Genomic DNA, 14680 nt, shown 5'->3' with positions numbered 1-14680 from the left:
TCTATTCCCTCATTCTTCACTATCTGATACAATCTATAAGAATTGAGATTTCACCATTCAGTTCACATGAAACAGATGCAAAGCACTCTTAACATTTCTCAGCCATTCTGTGCTCATTTCACACAGCTGAGATTCACTACAAAAGGTGCTAGGCAGTCAAGAACCATGTCTTTTGTGCTACTGTCTTCTGCAAAACAGGGATACTATTACAGGTTATTGAACTAACTGAACAAAATACCACTATTTAGTCTAGCAGAATATTTCAGCCTTCTCCCAGATGAAAAGAAAGTCTTTCCAATACATCTTAGCTCCAAAATATTTACTGTTCTGTTGTCACTTTATCTTTAATGCTGAATACAGCCATTCCTTCTGATAATCTACATAGCACCTTTTGCATAAGCAGAGTAAAGAACACTTCTCAATTTCATCTAGTTCTGAATGGCTCTGATTTATAAAGAAATTAAAGATATAAACAGGACAGTGAAGGCAGAGGGGAAACCTGCAAGGAGAGGCATCCATAATAAAACAAACAATACCAATATTTTTCCACTGGCACTGTTCTGCACTGTATTTTCTCTGGGCTTCTCTGAGAACCCAGCAAGATGAAATTGCATAAGGGTGGTTGGAAGCTCTTTTTAAGGCTCGAAATTGTAAAGTTAAGGTCTGCACTGCACCCATCAGAAGAGAACGACCTGGACCTACCCATGACTGAAAACTAACATGATTCTCTATTTTAAGAAGCAATTATTCAAAGCAATTATTTCCATAGAAAGTAACTGAAGGTCACCTGTTACTCCATAGAGTAACCACAGATTTATTGAAATGCAGAGATTTTATATGAGTAGGTTTTTTGTAACTCCTCATCAATGACTTCCAATGCTGTTAGAAAAGGTTTTAGGTAATAAAGAACAATCTCAGCTGGATTTTTTATTTCGTACTTTCAACTGTCTCAGTATTCTATTGTGCCACCATATATACATACCTCCATACATTCATGAGTGATTAACTGATGTCACATTCATGTTCATACTAACATGTGCAGTTTGAAATAAACACAGCTGCATTTATGTCCATGATTTTATATTCAAATATATCTGATTATGCCGAAATAAACACAGCTGCATTTATTTCAGTGATTGTACATTCAGATAAGGATATTTGTTCAGTGTAATGTAATGTTCCTTCACACTGGCAGGGACATTGCTATTCTTTCTTGTATTTCCCTCTATCATTTTTCCAGATGGAAAATTCTGAACAGAGCCAGGAAAATGGAAACTGGTAAATGTATCTCAGAACCTGGTATATATGAAAATCCTGCTGCTTATACTCAAAAATGATGTAAACATCTTTGTATAAAGTACAAAGTTGAATTTCTTTCATTCCTTCACTGTCAAAGAGCAAGCTTACAAAAATCCTACCAAAAATTGAAAGACTGATGGAAATGTCAGTACCAGGAACGTACAGTTTGAAATCTTAAGACTGGATCTGCACCAGGTGTGTTTCCGGACAACCATTGTTGGTGTTAGCACACCATCTTCAACCACTATCTTCCTAAGAAAATTAGTTTGAATGGAAACAATATAAGATTTTCCTTCCTATTATCTCATCAAATTATAGTTTTGCATGATGTTAATTTTGGCTTGTAACTATAACCTGTAATCTATTTTTTAGAAAATAATAAAAGATTATCATACGTATGAAAAGTGATTAACCATTTAAGCAGATGTATGTATCAGGTGAGATCAAGGTCTGTAACTGCGTAACTGCCAGAAATGGATCCCTAGAGAAGAGCATGGGCACAAAGCAATTGTTTGAAGATTCCTGCCCAGAATAATTCCCCAATTTACACTGTACACTTCATGAACCATCTGAGCCAGAAATAGTGGCAGCATTTAGTAGCTCTCAACTGATTTTAATTCCCTCGTCTTGTCAGTTGGGTTTTTTTTTGCTTGAAAGCATGGCACATAAACGTTCAGTATCCACAACATCCTGCAGGAAGAAGCTCCACTGTTTAATTAAACAATATGTGAGGAACCATTCTTCTTTGCTTGCTTTCAACATGTTAACTGTTAGTTTCTTTCGATGGCCCTTAGTTTTTGTACAAAGAGAACAGACAGGGTACAACTGTTTCATATTCACTGACATTTTGACTAGGAATCATGATTTTATGGACCTCTAACATATTCCTCTTCAGTTATGCCTATTCCAGACCAAGGTTTACTGCTCTATTTGGTTGTTTCTCATAGAAAGGCTGCTGAAAATCTGCTCTGAATTTACAGTTATCTGATCTCAGACATTTCTGCTTCCATTTCCAGTTGCTTACTCCAGTCCCACTCAGGTCAGATAAACAGCAAAAACAGAGGCAGGAGGGAAAGGCGAGGTTTTGAAGAAGGTAGCATGATAATCAGAAGATAAGCTGACTGTGAAAATTATAATCAGCACACCAACTACAATTAACATACTAATTCTTTACTGATGCTATTATCCTAATTCTTCTCACATTGCCATTAGCTCCATAAGTCATTAATATCTATTTTCCACAAATTAAGATACCCAACTAATGCAACGTTTGTTAGCTGGTATCACATCAATGCTAAGTGTCTCCCCCCTTGTAAAAATGTCTTCCATAGTATATTCTGTTTAGATATTTAAAAGGTTAATATTTAGTTCCATTTGCAATGCTGACCTAGCAAGAAAGAAATTAATTTGGCATTACAGCAGTAACATCAATTTCCCATGTAACTTTAGTAATGCATTTACTGGAAAGAGATTAATATCAATTCCATAAATCATTCACATGCTTTTTCCGAAGTTTGAGACATCTGAGTAATGTCATATATGTTAACTGATATCACTTTGTGCATGCTACATCCATTAATCTATGCCTAGGGTCATCATTAAAAAAACAACAAAAAATTCTAATCAATCTTATGTTCTTGATTTTTCTGTGTGACTTCTAACTTGCAGTAGTGCAAAGGTATTGATATTCTGATAGAATAACACTGCTCTGAACCGGGAACAGGCATTTCCAGAAAAGGGAAGCATTTGTTAAATTATCCTTACTGGTAGCAATAACCACTTAATATCTTCATGCGAAATATGGCATATATTGCTGTCAACAAATAAGGAAATAACTAAAGTGTTTTGTTAATCAGACACACCTCAATGCCACTGAAGTAGGCTGAAAACAGACTATTACTGATATAATATATTGACTTCAATTTATTTCGTTTCTCCATTGTGTATGAGCATTCTCAATAGATGTGAAAGCCAAGAGAGTCTTCCTGACTTAGTGATTCTAGCTATACATGACATATTATAATGTAGGAAGTTTGGAATAACAACTAGTTTTTCCTCCAAAACACAGTTTAGTCTACCACTAAAATCGTTTACACTGGAAGAAAGTAGCCTTAAACAGCTTTTACACTTTTTACTTCTATTAACACACCATTATTACATTTGCCTGTATTACTTTATCCATGTTATAGGATATCACAGTAGTGCCACTGAAATCAAGGTGAAGATGGGTATTTCTGTTCACCTAAATGTAAACACACACAGGATCAGCTTGTTTAACAGTTTTGGAATCATATTACAATTGCATATTAGATGGCCAAAATGCAACTACTTCTTAGGGTGGATCTCAGTTTCTTTTTGAACATATTGCTAACAGTATCATCTTCTGTATCATCTGAGTTTCCACTTTTAAACATTTTACAAACAAAAATGTTCCTTTCAGAAAATGTTTTACAACTCCAATTTTATAGTACTTTATTAATCACAAGTAAGATTAATCTCACCTAATTTTAGCTGTCTAAAGTTACATGTCAAGTCTTAGCAACTGGGACATAGGCACCCCCAAAGGGCAATTCATCTTATAATATCTTTGCTTTTGTTCAGAAGATACTTTTCCTGGTAAAGCTCAATGGCCTATTTCACGCCTCTAAGTGGTTACAGTGAGATCAGCGGAATTACAATCACTTACTGCAATTTTGAGTGTTGTGCAAAGTGTTTTATAAGTACATTATCCTATTTTTGAAATACAGAAAGATATTTAAAACCTTAACAAAAATGATATGAGGGTGCTTCTCAGTCACATGAGATCTCTTAATACATTGTAAATCTTCACATTTCCCAACTGATTAACAGCATTTGCAATCCATCAGCACTGATTTTTTTTAATCAGGTTTCTAATACCAAATATTTTATAAACCTGCTGTAGAAGACAAACTAATGTTTGTCAACCATTTCCACTGCAAGGTGGTGGTACATCAGTCAACATCATAATATGAGGTTTACAGTAATTGAGACTGGATCTCAAATTTTACAAAACTTTAATTACAACCTTTTGAACATAAGCCACAATATACAAATTACCCAATCATAACATTTTTTCATAAAAAAAAATAAGAACTCATCCAAAGGACAGAAGATTTAATGACTCTTGGCGGAGTTCCACTTTTTGGTTGAAATGAGAATAAAAGCAGACAGCAGCTTCATTTCTAATTTCAAGAAACACAGTATTTTTTAACATTTAAACAGCATTATATTTGACTAACAAGCCAAAATATGTATTTTCAAAACCTTTTAAAAAGCCCTTGTATTTAACAGTATGAATGCTGAGATTTGTGAACCTCTGTGAGCCAACACGGTTCCTTTAATCCCCAAAAGTAATTATAAAACAAGCAATTGGAGCCATAAGCAGCAGATACTGTTGCGTTTGGGTTTTTTAACCATCCTCACAACACATCACAGTCTCCCACCTAATTCCAGCTTCCTCCCGTATTCCCTATGACACCCTACCAGGCAGGACAGAAGGCATCGTGGTTAATCCAGAAGTACTTGCAAGCCAGTGCCACCAACCATACCAGTCTGTGGTGACCGGCAAGCCTGATCATACCAAACAAAAGGAACAACATTTGAATTGCATTTTTATTCAGTGAAACCACAGCTGGAAGCGTCAACACAAGTTTTTCATACATCAAGAGCCTGGGGAGATAAAAGCTAAAGCCATTTTGTGTCCACCCTGAAAGCACTCTGTGATGGAGCAGCGTGGGCAACTTGCGGCTGCAGCAGTGCACACAATGAAAAAAGCATTTACAGATGCCTCTGTGGGCACAGTGCCCAAGTGTATTCTGAGCTCAGAGGAACTTTGGTCCTGTCAAAGCACTATGAGCACTGCAGTGAAGGTGGTTGCTGAGTGAAAGGCATTTCTTACAGACTTTCTGAAGGTATACTTCTGTAGCGGCTGTAGAAACACAGCCTGAATGCATGACAGCGTGAGCCGTGCTTCATACCGTGCTAGAACAGGTGTTGATGGACTCTGGACAGTCAAGACAAGGTATCTGACAGGGCAAGTCATACACATTACCTGATGGCATCCTCTAGACTACCTCAAGAATCCAGTATATTTGAGGTTTCTCCTGATTTATATGAGATCAGAGTGCAGGGAACATGAACTGCTTCCACATTCAGAGAACCTAGTCAATCAGCAATGCTCCCACAGGACAGCATAAATTGCTGCTAAACTGAAACTGGTTTAATAATTTAATGCATTAATGACTAATAGGAAAAGGAATTATAACTGACCGAATGTATACATTTCAAATGTGACATCTCTTTTGCATTGGTTCTATGTGTAGATAATTGTGCCTCCATTTTCCCCTGAAACTAACTCATGTTTCTTGTGAAAATTGACATAATTCAAAACATTATGTTGTGGTATGCAAGAAATCTGACTTTCCATCAGTTTCTTTTATGCCAATGATAAATTAATATAAAAAGTTTCTTTTGGCCATGTATAGACTTAAATATTAATAGAAAACAACAAGGAAGATTCCAGTTGGAACACTAGCTTGACTTATGGGAAACACAAATTCAAATTCCTGACATGCTTGTAGGTTGATAATTCTCTCTGTCCTTCACGCCTCGATCTGTTATTTAAAAGATAAAGGGTTCAACCACCATTCTTCATTTTCAATAACTGTTTTTATTTTACAGCAATGATTCTTTCACTAGCATTAGATTCATTAGGATAGGTTAAGTGGTTAGGTAGCTCTTCCGAAAAGGATCTGGACACTATAATGGATCACAAATCTTATAGAAGTCAACAGGTTTTTTGTGAAAAAGATTGGACTGTCACATAGCAGAAGTAAATAGATTGCAAGGCATGTCATGTAATAAGCTCTACATAGCACTGGCACCAGCTTATCTGAGAATCATATTCACCTTGGACCATTGCCTGTCATGGAACAGCTGGAGAAAGACCAGAGGAAATAAAGAATGGTAGAAAATTTGGAACATGTCACCAATAAAGAACTACTGAAAAAAAATAGCAGTTATTTAACCTGAGGAGGAAAAGGCCAAGGGAAGATATGACCAGCAGCCTTCCATTAATTCTAAGAAGAAAGGGATACTCAGCTTTCTGTGCCTATAGGACTGAACAAGAATTAATGCATTTTTGGTAAGAAAGTTTCTACACAGAAAGAAAATGTTTCTTATACTGAGAAAATTGCACTGTTAGAATGGATTGCTGCTTTCTCACTGAAACTTTCCTCACTGAAAGTCTCTGAAAAGGATACATAAATATCTGCCAGGAATGGAAAAAATCATGTATTCTGACTCTCAAAACCAGAGTGGACTAAAAAGGAATCCCAATGCCCATTTCAATTCTACTTTTTATGATTTTTGAAAGCAAGGCATTTCAAAACAGCTGACTGGACACTGGTTTTCAGACTACATAAAACTTGGAATTATTATGAAATTAATGTGATTTATTTTCATAGAATCATGAACCCTAGAATGGTTTGGGTTGGAAGCGACCTTAAAGCTCAACTAGTTCCAAACCCCTGATGTGGGCAGGGACACCTTCCACTAGCCCAGGTTGCTTAAAGCCCTGTCCAGCCTGGACTTCCAGGGATGGGGCAGGCACAGCTTCTCTGTGTTTCAATGCCTCACCACCTTCATTATAAAAAATCTCTTCCTTATGTTTTCCTCAGTCAAAATCTATCCACTTTCAGTTTAAAACCTGTGTGTGGCTTTACCCCGGCTGACAACTAAGTACCACGCAGCCGCTAGCTCACTGCCCCCCTCTCCCAGTGGGATGGGGATGAGAATTGGAAAAACAAAGTAAAACCCACGGGTTGATATAAGAACAGTTTAATAATTAAAATAACGTACAACATAATGCTAACAATAATAACAATAATAATAAAATGGGAAATAACAAGCCTTGTAAAAAAGTCTTTCTCCCATCTTTCTCATAAGAAGTCCTCTCTATGCACTGAATAAGGTCTCCCTGGAGCCTTCTCTTCTTGAGGCTGAACAAGCCCAGCTCTCTCAGCCCATCTTCACAGGAGAGGTACTCCAGCACTGATCATCTTTGTGGCTTCCTCTGGACTCCTCTAGCAGGTCCAAGTGTTTTTTGTAGTGGGGACCCCAGAGCTGGATGCAGTACTCCAGCTGGGATCAGTTTTATAACCTGTTCTTTGAAAAATAAATTCCAATAGGATATTACCCTTTTAAGCTGGTACTCAAAGAGCATCAATACACTACTGGATAAATGTTGCATACTACTGTTTGGATAATAGAAGGGGATAGATTTCAGCATTAATAACAATTTCATAAAATATCCAATAATCAGTTAATTTGCTTTGACCAGTTGAGATACTCTAAGTAATTACTTGGCTGACATATAAGAAAAGATAAAGTGAATTTACATATGAAGTGTACACAATATTATCATCATTCTTGCTAGTACATTGCCATCATGAGAAAGAAAATGAAGGTATTAATTTTATTCATATTTGCACTTTGGAGGTGTCTTAATATGCAAAGCAACATCACAGTCTCATCATGCTACAATGTAAATAAACACAGGATTTCAAATAGCATCTGCCTCTACCACATGCTATTATTGTCAAAGTATATAAAGTATGAGCGTTACCTTTGAACTGAATAAATGTTTTAATTTAAAAATACAATTAATTCTCTTGTTCAAAAACTGGAATTAAACCATCAAGCAATAATTCACATTACTTCTCAAATAGTTTGATGGCTGATGATGACCCTTTTCATTGTAGAGCAGCTAACACAATACAGTAAATTTCTTAGCTTGGTCAACTGATTAATTTCATAATACAAAAATTCATAAACCCATAACTATTACGAAATAGCATTCTAAGTATTTTTAAAAAACACATAACTACTGCCTGAACCATTAGAGACATACCTTAAAAATAAGATACTCTCTATTATTCACTGCATCATTTACACCTTTCACATAATGTAATCAAAGGATTTAAGTAACACAATTTAATATTTATCCAGGAACTGGCAGCCAGTATTCTACCCTGAGGGATGTAACTCTTCATAAAAAGCTCATTTTACAAGACACTGTGGCAGTTTTGGCATTACCAGCACCTTGCACATAAACCATGCTGAAACTATGGTTTATCCTGCCAAATGCCTTTTGTACATATGGTGTTTAACAGTGCTCTGTAGATCTGTAAGCCAATAGTAATAGATTTAAGATCTGGAGACACACATATATGTAACACAAAAATTTAAACATATATATATAATTATCTACATACCCCTTATGCATATAAACATACATGATTAAAAATATTATTTACATTAATATGCTAACTTGCAAAAATAATTTCTCTTTCAATTTGCAATAGCTTCCTAAAGTTTAATTCTCTTTCTATTGACATCCGAGCCTGAACTTCCATTAACCTCAGCAGTACAAAATTAGGCCACAAGAAACACAAAGAAATATACTTACACATCTGTAAAATCTTCTAACTATGCAAGGATGGGCTTGACACTTTACCAGGTTAACTTTATGAGCTTAACTTCTCCAGCAAATTTCCAAATCACATTTTAAAATAACATAGTTTAAATACTACATCTTTGATTAGATGTAGATTTGTTAGATTAGATTTGTTATATACAGATACCATATCTAACAGTAGAATAAAATCCAGTTATGTACCTACATGTGCTAATAGATGGACTTGACGAAATGTACAGTTGTAATAACAAACTTCACACCCCTTTTTACATTTAAATAGTCTGAATTTATGTCATACTCTGGCTGAAGCAAATCAGTGAGTTTAATTAGCTTTTAATGCAAGTCTTTTTTTGAATTAAAACACTTTCTACAAAGATGAGTGATATAGCTAAACACATTAATATACTGACATCTCCACAACATAAAACAATACCAGAAATGCTTACCACTTTCAAAACAGGCATCAAATATAAGATGTCCTTTTTTAGGCAGTCCACAATAACCAACTGGCAGAACAGTGTACTTGCTCACATTCCCTGCTATGATATCATCACTTCCTACGGCACTACCTGTTGCAATAAAAGCAAACAAAAGCATGAACATAGACCAAAAAAACTATAAAAACCAGTAGAAAGATATTCCCCCCTGCTTTTCTATGTAATGTGAGATTTGCACCATTTTACATATGCACCAGTAAATGAATTCTTTCTTTTCAAAGTTTATTTAAGAATTGGGATATACCAGTGTCATATGTTAAAGCTTCTTTAAGTAAGAAGCCACACAGCCCTGTTTCTTGCACGTGCTTGTCGTGTGGCAGAAAGCTCATAAGCAATAGGCTGATATTCAGCTGAATACGCTTCTTCTGAGTGGAGCTCTAGTATGCATATTCTGCATGGACTGAACTCCTCAGCAGCTTCTTACTTTATCATAATCCTCAGTGCCATATTCCTCACTATAGGCATTAATGGGATCTTTTTCTTCTATCCTGCTGCCTATTTTCACACCTCTTAAAACTTAGAACCTTTGAGACTGCTCAGTCCCACACATATTTGAAATTTGAAAATCATTAGAAGGGAGAGACAGTCATGGAGGTGTGTGATCACCTGAGCCTTGCTTGCTTAGGAAACAAAACTCAGAAAAAGAAGTGTTTTTTAAACGTGGGGGTTATTTCATAATAAAGTAGATGAGGTTGTACATTTTCCATAGAATGTCATGATTTTTGTCAAAATGTATCAGTAGTGCCTACAGTGAAAGTTTTTTCCTCCCAAAAAACATTAAACTGTATATACAGTTTATATATATATTTATTACAGTTTATATATATATTTATTTCTTTATATATTTAAATGTATATATTATATATAAATAATAATTAATAATTAATATAATAATTATATTAAATTATATATTATGTATAATATTTAATATAAATATTAAAAACAATTTTAAAAATTATATAAAAGTAATATAATTATATTATAATATTATATATAATATTATATAAAATATTATATATTATATATAATAAAATAATTAATATAAATAATAATATTTTTTATATATATTTATTTTTTTATATACAAACTGTAGTATGCAAAAAATGTGTTTCCAAATAAAGGGTGGAAGAACACAGGGATTTTTTTCCTTTGAGAAATGTACAAGAAAGTAAGTTAGTATTTATACAGTATATTATACATTAATATTATAGTATAGAGAAAGAAATACACAATAATATAACCAGGTAGGTGTTCATTCTTCTGACATTGGCTCAGCATTTTCTTCACTATTTACTGTTTGGACAAAAAATATTTAATGATAGAGAAAATATCTTAAGTGTAAGAGAAAACTAGAAGAAATGTGAGAAGAAATGTGTATGTCTTCAAGCGCAGAAAGCATGTGATGGAATAATGGGATGATAATATCTTATTTCACTCTGATAAATAGGGTTACTAAAGCTTCTAGAAATAGACTTTTGGTCTGTACTGATTTTTTGACATTTAAATGGGTTACAGGCGGTGATGAATGTGACATAAAGCTCAATTTGTTTTATTTTTATATTGAAAACTATTCCACATAAATGTTACAAGCAATTCATACTGGCCCTGAATGATGAAAACAGCTTATTAATTAAAACTGACCTTTCCGTACATAAATGTATTCCACCTCTTGAGGCAAAACACCTTAGCTGAGATTATATCAATGTATTAGTGACACCATAGTTAAAGGGGCTGTCAGGCTTTCTATTATATACCCATATTTTCAGAGGTATGTCAATCCCAGATTAAAAAATATGTATATCCAGGCCAGCACTCAGCATATAAATCCCCAGTGATCCCAGGGGAAGAAGTCTGAAACTTACACTCTTTGAGAAGTACTGCAATAGTACAAAGACAACTCAGACTCTTTCTTACTTAATCATAATCCAAAAAGATAGATATTAAATAATGCACGCTATTATTTTTTAGCAAAATTATTATTTGCAACCTCAAGGTTATTTGTTTTAGACTGAATAATTACCCACAGAGAGCAATCAGCAGCATTTAGATTGTTTTCTTTAAACGTAAAATTGCTAGTTATGATATTTTTAGCTACATAGTTTCCACTGGCATGCTGACACAATTTGCCTAAAGGCTGGGGACACCAGAAGCAAGCTTAGACCTGGCTGGGGCATCTGTGTACCTGTATGGCCACAATCGTGTCACTTGGTACAATTCATCCCTCTGCATCATGCACCTGTAATTCATAACAGCAGCCACAGGGAAGCCTTTTCCCCAGTTTCAGTTCAGGGCTACTTTGATTAAGGCTCCCCATATACCCTTCACATTTAGTCAAGTTCATTGTTCATGATCCAGCACCTGGACTCAAGGATACAAACAATAATTCAGGGGAAACCTGCAGATCTCTGCCAAGAATGCACAAGCTGCAAGGGCCCAAAGTGAAAGAATGGAAGGCAAGGAGTCAGCTGAGTAAAGCAGTAAGAACACTCAGTTCCTCCTGGTAAATGCTCACGTGTAAGACTCAACTAAATGTAATAGGCTTCTTGTAAATCTTAAAAGATGCCTAGATAATGAGGAAGGAACTAGAAAAGATTATATTTCTAATACTGCCACCATAAGGCAGTGTAGGAAAAGCAGGTAGAAGACAGAGTAGATGTCAATGGAGGCTTTACATGATGCAGAAGGAAGCTGTCAAGTGGCTGTGTCCTAGCAAAAAGTTTCCATCTGCTCCTCCTGGCCTAATGTAGCTGTCCAGGAACAAGAATAAAATAATCAGATAACCTATAATTCATAGTAGTTTAATAATATTAATCTCTCCCTGCATGCTCTTTATTACACAGTACTTTGAATATTCAGACTGTTGTGTTGTTCTATTTTGAGTTATATTATCTTCAGTTAATCTATAAACATGCAAAACTGGAGTCTTTGAACTTCATGTTATTATACGGCACAACAGCATTATGCCCTTTCTGGCATGCTGTCCTTGGGTGATAAAGAAAAGGCCAGACTACTGGCCAAGAAAGAGCCTGCATTGCTGTATTACTAGATTATAAAACATGGATTCACGCTTGTCTGTTCAGCAGATGCAGCGAGTGTTGCTGAGAATACATTGCAACCTTCAGATGGAGAGAACTGTTACACTGCACTCTAAGTCTTCTGGCCAATAAAGAGATACTGTCCTCAAGACTGGGGAGCCCTAAGCAGATTTTCCTGACTGACGGCAAAGAGGTATGACAGAACCTTGCAGGAAAGGGAAACAATACTTCAATCTGAAACAAACTGAAAGGGAAAGAAGAGAATTAACTGAAGTATGATCTGCCCATTGCACTTGGAGAGAACAGATTCTTCCTTGAAAAAAAGGTTAGATAAGAAAAGTAAAGGCAAAAGTAACTTAGCAAAGAATTCTTCTCGGACTGTAGGTCTTATTCTGTCAATTATTTTTCTTATAGGTTGTAAGACACATAGCTATTTTATTCTAATTCTTCGTAGCTTAAACTCCTGGAGTCTCCAGCAAATCCCTAGGATTTACTTTTACCACAGTATTAAACTTTAATGGTAATTTTCTATCAGGTATAAAATCTGTAGGTGTCTGAAATCTCTGCAAGTATATAAGGTTTTAAAATAAAATCTGGACAGATTCTTTTGGTATCTGCATTCATCACTATTGTCATTGTGGATATATTTCACATCAAACTAACAAAAATTAATAGAATCAGTTACAGGGGACTGGGATTCTTAGGAGAAAAAGTCTGGAAACTTCCAGAGCTTCTTGCTATTCTGGAGTTCAAAGGGTAAAGACAACATTTTTATTTAAGCAAAGATGAAAACAGTATTTGCTACAATGAACATCATGCAAATTTAGGTACATTTTCTTTAAAAACTCAGTTTCTAGAGGAAGGTGCCTCTTTAGTCAGTAATAGTTACACTTTAGACTGGGTAAACAACGAGCCCAGCTTCCAGATGTGGCAAACTTCAGAATCCAGTTAGCAGCCGGCAGCTACTCTCATACTACATTAGGGAGGACAGCACAGCTGCATTAAAGAAGACAGAGGGAAATACCAAGTGAATTTGCCCGGAAAACCTGCATCATTCTTATGATCAGCCTTATTGCCTAACAAGGATAATCAATTGGAAAGGTAACATGGAAAGACAGATAACTGCCAAGTAAGCTTTGCAGAAGTCTTTGTTTAAATATAACAAATGCCATCAAGGTACCTCTCATTCTCTTATGAGATCCTTACTTTAGAACAAACTTAAGATACATTTTGCTACCAAACATTTCTATGGTGTAAAGATCTAACAGCCAGATTCTCATCATCTAGGTGCCAAGAAAAGTTTCTAGGTATCCTAACAAAGCTTCAACAGCCTTGAGCGGGACTGCTAGTGTAAACCCACAGAAAGAAGTGAATCTAAACTCTCAGTCCAATCTGCAACAAACAAAAGTTCATCCAGATGACTAATGGCAACTCCTATTAGCTCCTAAATGAACATTGCTCGACTCATGTCAGAAAAGTAACACTTACAGAGGATATCCCAAGAACACTTCTCCAGAAACCAGAAAATTGCAAACAGGCCAATCTTAGCAAAATTCTTTTATATGATCGGATTTGTAGAGATCTATAGTCTCAATAGGTGATAATATTCTCTTGTTCTTTGATATAATTTTTTTAACAGAAGGTTTTCTATCAATGTGCCTTGGCTTTGGTAGCACTGACATTCAGGAAGACTTCCTATTTCTGCTACCAGTTCTGAATGCTCAGAATTTACCTCATCATCTCTGCTCAACTAGTGCCTGTCTTTTAGTCTGCATTTTCTTCAATATCCTCTTATTGTTTGGAGGCACCCTCTTGACAAGCAGTGTGTTGGTCAAACTGCAGGAGGAATGCTGTTCTAAAAATCCTACAGGCATCAGCAGGCAGGAATGTGGAATTCCAGCTCCAGGGGCTTAAAAAATGCTAAGAAAAAGAAGAAATCACAACTATCATTTTGATCTTCACAGCCATATATCCTGCAGCAAAGATTGGGCACAACCCTGAGAATCTAAACATACTGCAGAGAGTTTTGTCAGTCTGAAATGTACTTATTTTGCAATCACTGTGATCTGAAAAGAAATGGGAGAAATTATGTGAAGATTACAAATCCCAGGGTTTGGAAGAATACCCGGCATGGTACCAACCATACCTGCCGCCTCACGTTCAGGTCCTGTGCCCATACTGTCACCATTGTCTATTTCAAAGGTCAAGCAGAACACGGGAAATGTCGATTATCACAGACAGCATTCTCATACAGCTTGGTCTAGTGCTAAAAAGCACATTGAATGGCTATTTAGAAACTCATTTTGAGATAAAGCATCTTTGAAGTAATTGTCTTTTTAACTGCTTTCCTC

The 14680-nt window shown here is 35.6% G+C and overlaps 1 protein-coding gene across 2 annotated transcripts in view; it reads right to left on the bottom strand.

The window, feature by feature from the left end:
* The window catches only part of LOC308223572 (BEN domain-containing protein 5), a gene marked incomplete at both ends in the record, with an annotated part of 972175 nt that overhangs the window by 944349 nt on the left and 13146 nt on the right, over positions 1-14680 (bottom strand). For both annotated transcript variants that reach the window (XM_080622800.1, XM_080622799.1), the window contains one exon: positions 9244-9362. In XM_080622800.1, coding sequence (XP_080478926.1) covers positions 9244-9362 — 119 coding nt within the window. The remainder of the gene's footprint in view (positions 1-9243; positions 9363-14680) is intronic.

This window comes from Psittacula echo, assembly GCF_963264785.1.
Source record: "Psittacula echo genome assembly, chromosome: 7".
Classification (NCBI taxonomy): domain Eukaryota; kingdom Metazoa; phylum Chordata; class Aves; order Psittaciformes; family Psittacidae; genus Psittacula; species Psittacula echo.
The sequence above is the reverse complement of the archived record's forward strand: the minus strand, read 5'-3'. Positions and strand labels throughout refer to the sequence as shown.